Source organism: Tinamus guttatus, unplaced genomic scaffold (assembly GCF_059628265.1).
Source record: "Tinamus guttatus ecotype Peru unplaced genomic scaffold, ASM5962826v1 Tinamus_guttatus_pri_ptg000314l, whole genome shotgun sequence".
NCBI classification, from domain to species: domain Eukaryota; kingdom Metazoa; phylum Chordata; class Aves; order Tinamiformes; family Tinamidae; genus Tinamus; species Tinamus guttatus.
In genome coordinates, this window is record NW_028288848.1 from 11,843,251 (window position 1) to 11,857,773 (window position 14,523).

Here is a 14,523-nt window from a genome sequence, read left to right on the forward strand (position 1 = left end):
CCGTCCTCTGCACTCCCTCCCTTGAGGTATTTATATACACTGATTAGATCCCCTCTCAGCCTTCTCTTCTCCAGGCTGAACAGGCCCAGCTCCCTCAGCCTCTCCTCATAGGGCAGATGTTCCAGGCCCCTGATCATCCTTGTAGCCCTGCGCTGGACTCTCTCCAGCAGCTCCACATCCCTCTTGTACTGTGGAGCCCAGAACTGGACACAGTACTCCAGATGCGGCCTCACCAGGGCTGAGTAGAGGGGCAGGATCACCTCCCTCGACCTGCTGGAGACGCTCTTCTTAATGCAGCCCAGGATTCCATTGGCCTTTTTGGCCACGAGGGCACACTGCTGCCTCATGGTCAACAATACCATGCTTACATGCATTAGACAGAGAGCTGTAGTTACGTCTTTTGATTCTTTGCATTAGTTCATTTAAGTTTGTTCTTCCCTTTCAATTGCTCTTGATCATTAGGCAGTTGCCCTCTTACCCTTGCTACTTTTCAACCCCTGTTTGTGGCCAAGGGAGTTCAGGGCATGGCAGTTCAATCTGTAGTTCAGGTGTTCGTACTTCAGTGTGCAATGTCATTCACCTGCCATGGCAGGTAGGAAAATGCATCAGCCCTCCCTGACGTTCGTAAACCTTTCGTGTGCCAAGCGTGGCTGCTGTGGGCTGGGCATAGGGAATGAGGAAGTACCCCCTGATGGGTCACCTAGGGGTGCCTGTCCCTGTAGCCTTCCCCTCTGCATCCCCCGGTCCCTAGCATGCTCTCAGGAGCAGAGCTGCTGCCCTCTTCCCAAGTGAGTGTGGAATCTATCAGCTGATGCCTAGATTGAGTTCATTAGCAATTGTTTAACCCAGCCATTGGCACTCAAAAATCAAATATCCTTCCTGCCAAGTTGTTGGGGAATACCACATAGGCTGTGCGAAGTGTCCGTTTAGCTTCATTTTTAGTGCTCCTTTCTCTGTGGTGGCAGTATCATCTCCGCTATTGAACACTCACAGAACTTGATGTACTGTGCTGCATATGAATCTGTGTATATATTTTGCCTTAGCACTACTGGGAGATTTATTTCAGTGAAGGACTCCTTCTTTGAAAGTCATACAGGAGGAAGGTGGGGGGAATAACCAACTCTTGAGGTTCTTTTTAATTGACATTCTTTTTCTTTTTTTTTGAAATGTGATATTTTTAGACATCTATCAAGTGAGAAAAAAAATCACAGCTGACCTTATCCTCTTCCTCTATTCCAACTCCATTTAAGCCAAATGATGTTGATGGTGATGAGACAAAAATCAATAGCATATTCTCCCACAAATATTTGCATCATATCATACTAGTGTTTTCCTGTGTGATATTAAGGAAATGACCCTAGTCTCACTTTCTACCTAGTCAGTGGGTAGATGGTGTCACCATGGTGAAGAAAGACCATCGTCCTGCAAGAAATGGCCATTGCTGGCTGTGCCAGGATGTGATATAGCTTCTTCGGATTATCATGTTTCCATAGTTTTCTTCTTTAGCCATCCAAACCATACTGCTACTTTGTGCTTCTCTTGGCAGGACTGAGAATACGACAAAGTGTCATGAAAACATATGCTAAATCAGTTGGTGTTACCATTAGTTACTTTTCATGATTTAAATGCATAATTTCATTTACTTTTCTCATAACAGTAGCTACTTGATATCACCAAGTAGATGCAATGTTTTTGTTACCTGATCATTGCTGAATCTTCCCTTTCACTTTATCTCCCAGGACATGGGCCTTCCAGATATCCCATTGTGCACTGTGGTGGTTCAACAAGTGCTTCATAGAATCATAGAATCATTATGGTTGGGAAAGACTTTCTAGATTCTTGAGTCCAGCTGTAGGCCCCTCAACATCACACCTCTTAAATCATGTCCCTAAGTGCCTCTCTTACACATTTCCTGAACACCACCAGCCAGGGATGATGAATCCACCACTTCCCTGGGCAACCTGTTCCAATGCTTGGCTACTCTTTCCGTGTAGAATTTTTTCCTAATAGCTCAGCTGCCCACGCAGCTAAAGTGGGGTAGGCAGGAGGAAGTAGCAACCTCAGGAGTTCGTGCTCAGCCATCTCCATCTCCTTTGCAATTTGGCAGCCTTCAACTTTGTGCCTCTTTCTACTTTGAAACTTGCATTCCAATTTCCCGACTTTCTTCTGCCTGACTTGGGGAAGGACCTACTCTCATTTGATTCTGAACAGAGTCTAAAGCTAAGGAACTTGTCTGTACTCAAAGGTTACGGGCAACAGCAGCTGCAGAATGATTAACAGTTGGTAGAGTCCCAGTGCAGGTTACACAGTGAGAGGCTATACAAGGTCACAGCAATCTGCGATTTATTTGAAATCTCTGATGAACAGAAGATATTTCATTGGCTTGATTTTTATTTAAATGAGTTGTCTTTTGGGTAAAATAAGTTTGTTCACAAATGTTTAACCAAGACTTTTGCACTGCTATCATCTGAAAAACAACAACACAATCATATCTTATCTCTAGTGCTAGCAGGGCAGCATGTTACAAATGCACATGTTACAGAAGTTGCTTAATGGTGCTGCAGTGACTGAACCATATTACGTGCTAGTCTTGGCAGATCCTCTGTCCAACGGGTATCAGAATTAAGACAGGATTACGACAGGGCTCGACACAGTCATTTTCTACAAGAGAGGAAGGAGAGTTGTTTCTGAAAGAAAGATTTCTTTAAGAGCTGAATTGTTGCTCACAGCAGAGCAGACAAGATTTCCACAGGCCAATCTGCATAATGATAACACATTGTTCCCTGCCTTGATTTCAGCGAGGCTTTCAACACTGCCTCCCATAATATCCTCATAGGGAAACTCAGGAAGTGTGGGTTAGATGAGTGGGCAGTGAGGTGGGTTGAGAAGTGACTGGATGGCAGAGCTCAGAGGGTCGTGATAAATGGGGCTGAGTCTAGTTAGAGGCCTGTGGCCAGTAGCGTCCCCCAGGGATCAGTATCAGATGTAAGAACCGTATGCTCCAACGCTAAGAAATGTATGTAATGTGTTTTAAAGGCTACATATAAATACAAAGGCTCCATATAAACAGCATTCCAGGAGCAAGTTCATACACATTGCTCACTCATGGTTAACTTGTTGCCCAGCAGGACTCCCAGATCCCTCTCCACGGAGCTGCTTTCCAGCAGATCGACCCCTAATCTGTACTGGTGCCTGGAGGTATTCCTCCTCAGCTGCAGCACCCTGCACTTCTCCTTGTTGAACCTAATGCAGTTCCTCTCCACCCAACTCTCCAACCTGTCTGGATCCCTCTGAATGGCAGTACAGTCCTCGGTAGTGTCGGCCACTCCACCCGGTTTGGTATCATCCGCAAACTTGCTCAGAGTGCACCCTGTCCCCTTGTCCAAGTCATTGATGAACAAGTTGAGCATTACCGGGCCCAGTACTCATCCCTGAGAGACATCGCTGGCTATAGGCCTCCAGCTAGACTCGGCCCCATTTACCACGACCCTCAGAGCTCTACCATCCAGCCTGTACTCAATCCACCTCACGCTCCACTCATTTCTGAGGTCTCATTTTGGTGTGTCTCAGGGGAAGGAGAAAAGGCCAGAGACCCCGTGGGTCTGAGGGAAAGAGCCACAGAGCAGTTGAATTACAAGCCAAGACAGAGTGTGGAAAGGCTTGTGTCCTTTCTTCTGCCACAATTCCTCCCTTCCTCCACTGTGGTTAGTGACTGGTGGTGGTTACTCTGCGAGTGAGGACAAACAGCAAGAATTTGCTGTATAGGTATATACACTTCAATAGGCTCTCTATTTTTTTTTCTGGTCCATAGTGCATCTTGGCTCTCTACCCAGAATTAGAAGCTGATTTCTTATGTTCTGTGTTACACAAAGGAACACAAGTCAGGAACACACACATACTCACACACAAATCGTCCATGTCAACAATTACTTCATTTCCAATTGGTTCATTTTTTTATCTTGTGCAGGTTAATAAGTAACCTCCTATCTCATCAGAAACAGAGAGGTGTCATTGGCTGATTTTCCCATGTGTTTCAGTGCTAAAACATATATATATAACTGGCTTTGCAGGTCCAGTCTCAGTTTCTTCTGAAACTTGACATCTTTTATTTGGCCCACCATGGAGCCCCTAGGAATGACCACTATTTTCTTGATGACTTGTTTCTCATACCTTCTCTTTTCAGCATGGAAAGGTAAATCTAAACCAGGGAAGCAGCCTCCTGGTCCTTTAGCACTCCCCTTAATTGGAAGCGTGTTCCATTTGAATCCACGAAAGGTGTCTCAAAGCCTGGAGAAGGTAAGGGATTGTCTCTTTTCTTCTTATGTTGCCTCTATTGCATTTTGCCTCTATTGCATTTAAAATGAATTCCAGTGCAGGTGAGCTTTCAGCTCAACGCAACAGACAATGTCAAAGCTGCATTAACTGAATGTCAGCAGCACTGAACAGACATAGACAGACAAGATCTCCTAAGAGGAGAAGTAGAGTGTGAAGCAGAAAATTCTGGAGGTGAAGTGTGCTATCCGTTTCTTCTCCCAGCTAATGGCACACATTTGTTAAACACAAACCTGTGTGTTGGGATTTCTGTGGGAGCAGCTGCAACATGAGTACATGGAGCGGATAATGAATGGAAGAGAAAGGTCTCTGGACTTCCAGACACTTTGAACTGAGGTCCTCTCCATGGGGTGAAAAAATCCTCACGGACAAATCCCAGTATTCCCAGGAATTCAGACCAGCTGAGAAGCTCGAGGCTTGAGCTACAGGCTCAGCAAGTCTGCAAGTTTTACCAGTATGTGGAACATGGTGGCACTGTAGCATTTTGTCAAGTATGAATTCTTAGAGAGGGGGAAGGCCAAGTGGTAACACAGCTGCACCTGCCAATAGGTCATGTAGTAGAAGGCTTTTCAGAACCACTGGCAGCAATCTACTTCAGCCCCTATAGTTCAGTCTCCATTTATCTGTCTCCACTCGGCAACTCTATACCAGAAGCATCGTTCCTCCAAAAATAGAGTCTGTGGAAAGCTCAGAATTTTGCATGTTAGGCACTGTTAAAAGGAAACTCTTGTAGATTAAATATGCCTGAGCCTAAATGTATTCCGATTCTTTTCTCATGCACCCTTAACAGTGACTGAGATTCATCTGAGAAAACCATAATCCCAGTTTTTGCAGTTCAATGACTACATGCCTCCAGTTTGGACATTGATAAGCAGTTTTAGGGACCGGAGCATAAGAGAACATTGTGTCTGTCATGGTGGGGTGGCATCCACATACACATCCAGAGTGTTTTTTTTTTTAATAAAAAAGACCACCATCACCACCAGCAAAAACATAACACTTTTATGAAGTGTTAGGACTTACAAAACTGCTTCAGAACATTCCCTTCTTTGGGCCAAAAAGGTGGCTCACATCACTGTGTACACCATCAAACACACATATAAGAGCTCCTTTCTACCTCAGTGCTTGTGAATGTTGATAATCACAAGCATTTCTTAGGCATCCTGCTTTATTTTAGAGCACTACATTATTCAGTTTTTCTATGATAAGAAATAGGACTTTATCTAGCTTGCTCTTAAAGACTTAACATGAGAAAACGTGCTTCAGGTCACACGAAAAGTCCATGTTCTTTTCTCAACTGCAAGCCCAACACAGATGCCCAGGATAGCATACGTAACCAGCACAAGGAGTCAGAGATTATTCCCTGGTATACTGTTCCAGTGCCCAGAGATTTGCGGCCCAGAAACTTTTCAAAATAAACGTGGTGCATTTCTGTTTGAAAACCCTCCATGGACCTCTGTGACCATGTCTAACTAACTGCTTTTTGAGCCTGTGTAAACTGTTGTTATCCACTTGTAGCAAGGATTCCAAACTGTCCCGAAGGTGCTGTGAAGACACCGTTCTAGTGTGATTTTCTTTGTGTTCTTTCCTACAGCTCAGCCAAAAGTATGGTCCTGTCTTCAAAATACATTTAGGCCCAAGAGAGGTAGTGGTCCTCTACGGTTATGATGCTGTGAAACAAGCTCTGATTGATCAGGCCGATGATTTCAGTGGCAGAGGCCTTCTACCACTGTTTGAGAAATTCTTCAAAGGCCCAGGTACGTTCCTGGTAATCTTAGCGTGCAGAGCTGATGCTTTCAATGCTCCAGGAAAGGGCTGAGAAGGAAGTGAAAGAGGCAGTGTGGGGATTTTGTTTATTATTGACAGGTATTAAAAAAGAAAAAAGGCAAAATGGAAGACAAAGAGCCAAATTCTCTACTTGGATCCTTGAGTTAATTGGAATGAAACATACACATGTACAAACACACATAAGCTGTTTAAGGTCATATGCTGGCTTCACTGAGTGCCTTTTTTATTCAGGAGTCTTCAATTTCTAGGCAAAAATATTGTTCATGAAGTATGCTGGTAAACTTTTCCCGTCTCTGGAAACATTAGCAATAGAAGACTGCTAAGGAAAGAGCAAAAGTCAAATTCCAAAGCACAATAAAGAGAAGTTAAACACAGGCCTAGGCCAAGGCCAGTAAAAGCTATGCCATGGGTTCATTCAGCATAGCAGTTCCCAGTATGGTATTTATCCAAGTAAACAGCTATTCCAGTGTATGAAGGAGACAGAAGGCTAGAAAACAAGGGAAACCAGAATTGTCAGGATTTCCAAGCAACCTCACAGTCAGTAGATGCAGTCACCTTCTACAATTAAACAAGAAGCCCTTTCCTGTAATGATTATTTCAGCAGCACTCTTAGAGAAAGCCTGGTGGCATCCAATAATGAGGAACATCATCCCCAGTCCCCTTTTCAAAGACTACTTCATGCTCCTCCTTCCCTTTGTCCTGGTGTTTTACTGAGCTTGTGGCAATCCAAATGAACAGATCTGCCATCTTCAGAAGTGCAGAGAAGTAGGTTTTGGGGCATATAGCAATTGCAGTAAAAGTCCACAACAAGGTGTTTTTGCATGTCAGGTGTTCACTGTGTAACTCTTAACAGAGGAAAAAGGTCTGTCTCCTCACAGCATCTCTGCTTTTCCTTTCTCTGTTAGGCGTTCTGAGCAGCAATGGGGAGGTCTGGAAACAAATCCGACGATTTACCCTCACCACCCTACGAGACTTTGGGATGGGGAAGAAAAGCATTGAGCAGAGGATCCAGGAGGAAGCTCGTTTTTTGGTGGAGAGGCTCAAGAACACACGCGGTAAGATGTGAACTTTGTGGCTCCTAGGACAGCTTAGTAGCGGCAAAGAGCGTGAAGAGTGTGGAGCTGCTTCTCCAAATGCATGACACAAGAAGTGGGCACACGGCTGCTGAATTTGCTCCCTAGTCCGAGGGGTCTTGAAGAAGCTGGTGACAAGATAACTAATTTCCAGCTTTTTGATTTTGGGCCCAGTCTTCTGAATACTAGACAATACTTCCCAACTCTTAGGGATGTGATGTTGGGGATGGGGACTACTACAGGCTGTTATCTAGGGCATAGGGTAACCCCTTTGGATTCCCATAAAAGCCTTTTCTGGTAGCATATAAGTCAAAACTATTTCTTCTAAGGATCTCCTCTGAGAGTGTCACTGTCCTGGCAAGAACCACAGCGTTCCTTTCTGCAACCAGCCTTCACATATGCTTATTCTGTAAAGAAAAAAACAGACAAACCTAAAAGGATGCTGGAACACCACTTCCATGACCACGGGATTTGGTGGGATACTCAGGGCCTTCTCTAATGAGCATCCTGTAAACGAGAGAGATGTACATCATACAATAGATGCAAAGCTCCCCAGTAGTGTCAGGGGAGGGAACGCTGGACCAAAATAACTAATGCAAGATGCTGATTTTGTTACAGAGCGGCCCTTCGATCCTACCAAATACCTCATCCATGCTGTTGCCAACATCATCTGCTCCATCATCTTTGGGGATCGGTTTGATTATGAGGACAAAAAATTTCTAACTTTAATTGACTTGCTAGAGGAAAATTTCAGGCTGCAGGAGTCTATGTATTCAATAGTAAGTGCAAAGTTTCCTTTTGTTAATAAATTTATCTTATTAGTGAATATTTATGTTATTAGGTTTTCATTTGAATTGTTTGTCCTAAAGTAGGAGAAGATTTCTGAAGGCCAAAAAAGCAGTTAAACAAACAATTTCTCAGTCTTCTTTTTCCTTAAGGACCTGCCATTGTATGTCCAAGGGAGGATATCATTGTAAAAGTAACGAAAATGTAGTAAAATGTTTCGTTGCATACAGTGACGCCATTAAGTTTGTAAAGGGCAATAAATTCTAGTTGAATATTAAAGACCTACCATATTCCAGTTGAATATTGAAGACCTACAATATTAAAATCTGCCATTCTAAAATGGCTTATCTGATCTCTTTTCATAATCACTGCTAAGAGAAGATTTTGTCGCATTCAAATTAACAAGGATGTGCTTTTCCCTCACTTTATTTTTACAGTTATACAATTTCTTCCCAAGTGTCCTGGAACGCTTACCTGGGCCTCATCATAAAACGGAGAAAAACCTCGATGAAATTAATGATTTTATTTCTGAAATTGTAAGAGCCCACCAGGAAACTCTGGATCCCAGCTGTCCTCGAGATTTTATTGACGCTTTTCTTATCAAAATGGAACAGGTAATGTAACAGATAAGTCTTTTTAGATTACAATAAGAACATTGTTTGGAATCCCAGGTCTTAGAGTTCTCACAGGGCACTCTACTATTGCACATTTGTTTTTCATGGCACATCAATTTCAGTCTGTCCTCTCCATTTTCTTACTAAGAATTTTAGAAAGAGAGAAACATAGAACAATGACATGCAGCACTCATTAGGAAAGCTGAAGATCAAGGAGGTTGATGTAAGCAAGTGTTCCTTCAAAATTTTTAAAAAAGTCATGATGTTAGTCAGTAAAAGTACTGTAGTTGCTGGTGTTCTGCAGAGTGAATGTTGCATTTCGGAATGGACATTAGATGTATCTAAGAACATGTATAATGGGTACAGGACTTTCCTTCATAAACATGTTGCCTTAGATAACTTAGGTAAACAAGTTTCTGAATTTGCCAAATCTTTTTCCAGGAGAAAGGAAATGGTCATTCATATTTTAATGCTGAGAGCTTGGCCAGTACCACATTTGATTTGTTCCTTGCTGGAATAGGGACAACCAGCAACACACTGAGATATGGACTTCTGATTCTCTCGAAATACCCAGAGATAGAAGGTAATACAGAAGGGAATAAGTAACTGAAAGCTTTTTTTATGTCATTGTATCAATTTGAACAACTCACGTCATTACTACAAGGGGCAATGTTCCTCTGATTAAGGAAACACGTCCTTACAAAATGGAAGGTGTATCAATCTTGGTTGTATTCACAGTAAACGATTATTGCTGGTGTGCCCAAAGCAAGTTTTGCTGTACACACAGGATAGGTCCAGGCAAACACACAGGAGGCTTGTCCATTCAACGCTGATTTATTTTCTAACAGAGAAAATGCACAAGGAGATTGACCAGGTGATCGGCCGAGACCGAAGCCCCTCCGTGGCAGATCGGAGCAAGATGCCATACACAGAGGCTGTGGTCCATGAAATCCAGAGATTCATCAATTTACTTCCACTTAGTGTCGCACATGCTGTGACCAATGACACCAAATTCAGAGGCTATTTTATCCCCAAGGTCAGTTCTAGCGCTTCTGGGAAAAGTAATGATCCTATGCCCCAAGAGGGCAAAGCTCTGCTTTCTGCTCATTGTATCCTATTTTCTTTTCAACATTGAAAATTAAGCATAGAATAATTTAGTCTGAAAGGGGCATCTAGAAGTTACCTGCTCCAGCTCCTTCTGTTTGAACAAAGCCTTTCCATCCTCTATGTGAGAAGGAAGTTTTCTGTATTTCACACAAATGCAAGCAAACAAGCTTTTGTCATTCCTTTTGAGAAAAACCTAAATATTCTCACCACTCTTGACATTGAAATGCATTGGAAAGAGTTTTTGCCATGCTTAGTTTCTACATAGACTGGTGGCACACATTTTTCCTCACTTAAGCTTTGATTAGTTAGATTAGAAAGTTCTGCTAGCTTTTTATAGGCTAGAGGAGTAAAGGAGCATGAATCCATGATCAGTAATAATGCTTTTCAAGCTGTGCTCTTTTGCTTAGGGAAAGAGCATTTCTAACCACCTAATTCCTATTTAATCTATGTGCTACGTAGAGATTTATTTGGGCAGTTTCCTAACTCACCAAATCACATGTTCATGTGCAGTCTTAGGTACCCTGACCTCAGTAGACCAGAGCTCTGCTATGTTTTGCATTGTTCACTTTCAGCTGCCCCCTGAGATGACCATAGAGCTTGCACAAGCCAAGAGAACAGAGAAAGAGGCAAATAGAAGCTGGAGCTTCCTGTTGTGGACTTCAGGATGTCTAGATATTGTCCCGACACAAACTTTGGAGCTGGATTCTGTTCCTATTTAATTTCAAAGCTGGAAAGTTGAGAATTAAAGTCTCAGCTTTGGAGGGAGGCACATACCTCAAGCTAAGAGTCCTTTGGAGGCATGAATATGTATCAAGACTGGCAATGGTCTAGACCTTTGATGTGGCTCCTCTGAAGTGGTATTAGTTTGTCTCATGCAATTTTAACCTTGTTACTTCTTAGGGAAGGCTGTACATAATGGGTCCATATAGGGAACTTCACAATGCCACTTTGCTTTAGACTATCTCTGTTTTAAACTCTCTTCTCCCTCTTTGCCAATTCAGGGCACTCTGGTATTTCCTATGCTAAGTTCTATCCTACATGACAGCAAGGAATTTCCAAATCCAGAAAATTTTGACCCAGGACACTTCTTAAATGCAAATGGCACCTTTAAAAAGAGTGACTACTTCTTGCCATTTTCTACAGGTAAGTAATCTACCTATTTCAGAACCTAAGTCCTCCTCTCCTAGAGATTTCTGACAATTTCAGTGGCTCTGCCACCAGGATCTCCACAGCGATGCTAGTGATCTCCTGTTACAGTCACTTTTGGGCAGCTCTAAACCCTGCACTAGAGTTCCAGTTGATTTCATCTTTCCCATTGCAAAATCTCCTCCAAATGAATGTAAAGAAAAGAGATGCATGATGCGTAACCCACAGCCACGCCACTTGTCCCTTCTCTCCAAAGTTAGTATCAGTCAGCAGCAGGACATGAGAAGCTGAAACCGTCAAAGTGTTTTTGCCCTCCAAACACTTCCAAGTTGTTCTAGACACTGAGCCCTCGAGTTTAATTAATTCACTTCTCCAAAATTCTATAGTGCTGCTTGTTTATTCTGAGATGTCTGAACCTTTATGAAGCAATGATCAAAATAAGTTGCTAGAAAAACATTCCACTATCATCTCACTTGTGTTTATTTTTCCTTGCAGGAAAACGTATCTGTGCAGGAGAAGGTCTGGCACGCACGGAGCTATTCTTATTTCTTGCATCCATCCTGCAGAATTTTACTTTGAAGCCTGTTAAAGATCGCAAGGACATTGACATTTCTCCAGCAGTCAACAGTATTGCAAATGTGGCCAAACCTTATGAGGTCTCTTTTCTTCCACGTTAACCAAGTGAACACAGTTGTAAGCCCACCAGCTCCTGAAAGCTCTCCTCAAATGACAATCATTTTCTAATCTGGAAATACTGAAACACTAGATTCTTTATCAAGAGAAAGATCATTCTTTTAGTTTAGAGGAAAATGTTTGTACATATTCAGCTCTAAGGCAAATATGTACTTGCACGGAGAGGAAGCAACTCCCTACAGCAAAACTATACAGGCTTTCCTCCATCCCTACTTCACCTACCCCGGGTTCCTATCTGATTCCTGACATGCCTTACGGTTTGGCTCGATGATCTTGAAGGTCTTTAACAACCATAATGAGTCCATGATTTTACACAAGCATCGTGTTGAAAGGCTTGTGGTTGGACTCGAGGATCTTGAAGCTCTTTTCCAACCATAATGATTCTATGATTCTATGTCAGTTAGGGCTCTCAGAGTCCCGCTATGCTGTCCAGAGCACCCGATTTCTCAGCACAACAGGAACAAACAGTTGTACTACAGAGTCTTTCCCAGAACCAGCTTGAGGTACATGTCTCTGCTCTGTAGTCTCTTTTTGTAGTCACATATTTCTTTGTGACCTATTTTTGTAACGGCAAACACAAACTGTCTTCACACCTCAGGGGCTCAGCAGATGCTGTACTCTTGTATATATATTCTGTCCTTTGGTGGGGATGGAGTTTATCTGATGACTAGGCATATGGGTTTCCTTTTATATGATTAAAATTGAATTATAGTTTTGTGAAATTACACTCTTATTTTTTCAAAATGAAGAAAAAGTAATAAACTGGACTGTTGTTTTTCTCAGATCCTAGTCAAAGGGATTTGGTGGATAACCTGCCTCCACATAGCCTAGACTCCAAAATTGTATTCCCAGACTTGTACATACATGACTATTTTACTTCATTCATTTAAATGGAAGTTGTTCTTTGCTTGAAGACTGAGCTAGTCTATGGCCTAAAAAACTTTCCTTCCTAGTGACAATGTAAGAGTACAATCCACCTTATGAGACCACACTGACCTTACTGGGCATATTAGCATAGAAGTTATAGGGCTGTTCATTGGATAGAACAGGACAACTAATTATACTGGATGCACCAATTTACTGAAACAATAGTGGGACCCCCACAGTGCCATTGACTAGAGAAATAGCAGCTTGTTTCTTCCCATTTGAACCTGTGATATATAATTAGTAGTGAAGACAGGCAGGTGAACCTGGGCTAGGCAGGAAAAGACAGCAAGAGCAACATTACAACAATGGCATTAGCTGCTTAGGTAAAGCACCCAAAACTTCTCTCAAATCCCAGATATGCTTGACATAACACAAGTTGGTAGCATTATAGAGGCACTGAATATGAATAAAAGGTACGGCAAGACATCTAGTTTATTGTCATAAGATTCCTCACCAATTGAAAAGAGAAAAAAGCACAAAGTTCACATTAAACCACTCCTTTCATGATTTTTCCATACTCTTGCTGGACATGAAGCCCTTGCTCAGCCCTTGAACTAAGTGAAACTTCAGTTCATTCCACTTTTGACTTTTCAGTTAAATCCTCCTACAAGGAGACCTCTATCCCAGTGAGAGCCCCCTTCCCGGGAAGGAACTTCTACCACTTTATAAAGGTATGTGGAGATGTAACCTATTCCTCTGGAGAATTTTGTAGGAGTGGCATATGTCTATTTTTGCTGAACTGTTCACCTTCATCAGTCACAGCTTCCTGCACAACATCAGGTCCATACAGCACTGCTATGCAACTTAAACGGAGATCAGTCACTCTCATAACCCAACTTCCAGTTCAGTATTGCTATTAAGTTAAGTCTCTGTTGTAGATTTCCTTGTTTCTCCAGTTTTTTGTCCTTGGCTTCTGCAGAAGGAAAAATAACAATACTTTAGGAATGCATGGCTAAAAGGCTTGAAACCTGCAGGGTGCTATACAGCTTAAAACTCAGGTTAATTTAGACGACCATTCTTTCCTGGAAGTACTTAACCAAATCTAGTTGTCCAGTGGGATTTTTAAGAAGTAGATGCTTAGGTCAAACAGTTAGTATTAAAGTAGGCCAAGGGGATTGGGTGTCCGGTGGAACGTCAAAATCTCTCTTTCAAGATTTTGTCTTGGAAGCTTGGATCACTGGACATTGCAAACAAGAAATGAAACTTCCTTAAGAGACTGTATCTCAAGAATATCTGCACAAGTCTACCTCCATATAACTTGATGCATCAGTCTTTTACCAGCATCTGCCACTTCCCATGCACCTCCAGTATTCAGTCCCCTAAATGCACGTAAAGGCCATGCTGTATGGGTGTATTGGAGATAAAAATTTCTGTGATCTGTAGAGTCATAACAATCTCCCATGGGAAGCAGAGGCCAGATCTTGAGAGATAAGATGTTTGCCTGCCTAGGCTGAGTGATAAGGAGCAGGGATGCAGCTGCTTAGGGCTGTTCACAGGCAGCCCCTGCCAGAAACCTGTTGAGGCCAGCCGCTCGGCCGGGCTTGTAGCCAACTTAAGTGCAGACATCCTCCAAACTAGCTTTGGAGGCCAAACACCCGGAAATGAGGAAGAGGAGGAGGAAGGCAGGACCCTCGAATTGAGGGCTGGGCCCCCCGACTGTCATTCTCGTCTGCGCACCCCGGGGGACAGTTGTACAACTCAAGGTGGAGTTTGTCCAACCCCTGGTCTGCCTCCTGGGACAGACTGACCCTACGTGCCAGGATGCACCGGGCATAAAAGTGGATAGAGCGAAGAGAGCGTGGGAGGAGAAACTCCAAACTCCGAGGCCTACACTGTCTCCGCAGGAGTCGGTCAGCAACTCTCTCTCTCTGATCTGCCACCTCGAGAGGATGTTTCGGTCCAGTATCCCACCGGCAGGTATCACCTCAAAAGGAGTTATCCATACTTTGCTTCTTTTATGTGCTTTCACCTGAATAAATGCTCGATGTAGTCACTTCATTCTGCCGTGATTAGTGCCAAATCCAGAGCCCATCCGCAACAATGGGCATCTCCAAAGC

The 14,523-nt window shown here is 42.9% G+C and overlaps 1 protein-coding gene across 1 annotated transcript; it reads left to right on the forward strand.

The window, feature by feature from the left end:
* Window positions 1-4,119: 4,119 nt before the first annotated feature.
* On the forward strand, window positions 4,120-11,528 carry LOC148593992 (cytochrome P450 2H1-like). Its single transcript, XM_088528778.1, has 9 exons — window positions 4,120-4,296; window positions 5,927-6,089; window positions 7,026-7,175; window positions 7,812-7,972; window positions 8,417-8,593; window positions 9,035-9,176; window positions 9,442-9,629; window positions 10,702-10,843; window positions 11,342-11,528. Exons 1-9 carry the CDS (start codon window positions 4,120-4,122, stop codon window positions 11,521-11,523), a joined length of 1,482 nt encoding a protein of 493 aa, XP_088384904.1. The 3' UTR covers window positions 11,524-11,528.
* The last annotated feature ends 2,995 nt before the right edge of the window (window positions 11,529-14,523 follow it).

What these genes read in the sequence shown, in the direction of transcription:
- LOC148593992 (XM_088528778.1), top strand. Translation starts at nt 4,120, where the DNA reads ATGGAGCCCCTAGGAATGACCACTATTTTCTTGATGACTTGTTTCTCA. An exon ending in GAGGCTCAAGAACACACGCG is followed by an intron (nt 7,176 to 7,811) that starts GTAAGATGTGAA and finishes ATTTTGTTACAG; the next exon opens with AGCGGCCCTTCGATCCTACC. An exon ending in CTTCTTGCCATTTTCTACAG is followed by an intron (nt 10,844 to 11,341) that starts GTAAGTAATCTA and finishes TTTTCCTTGCAG; the next exon opens with GAAAACGTATCTGTGCAGGA.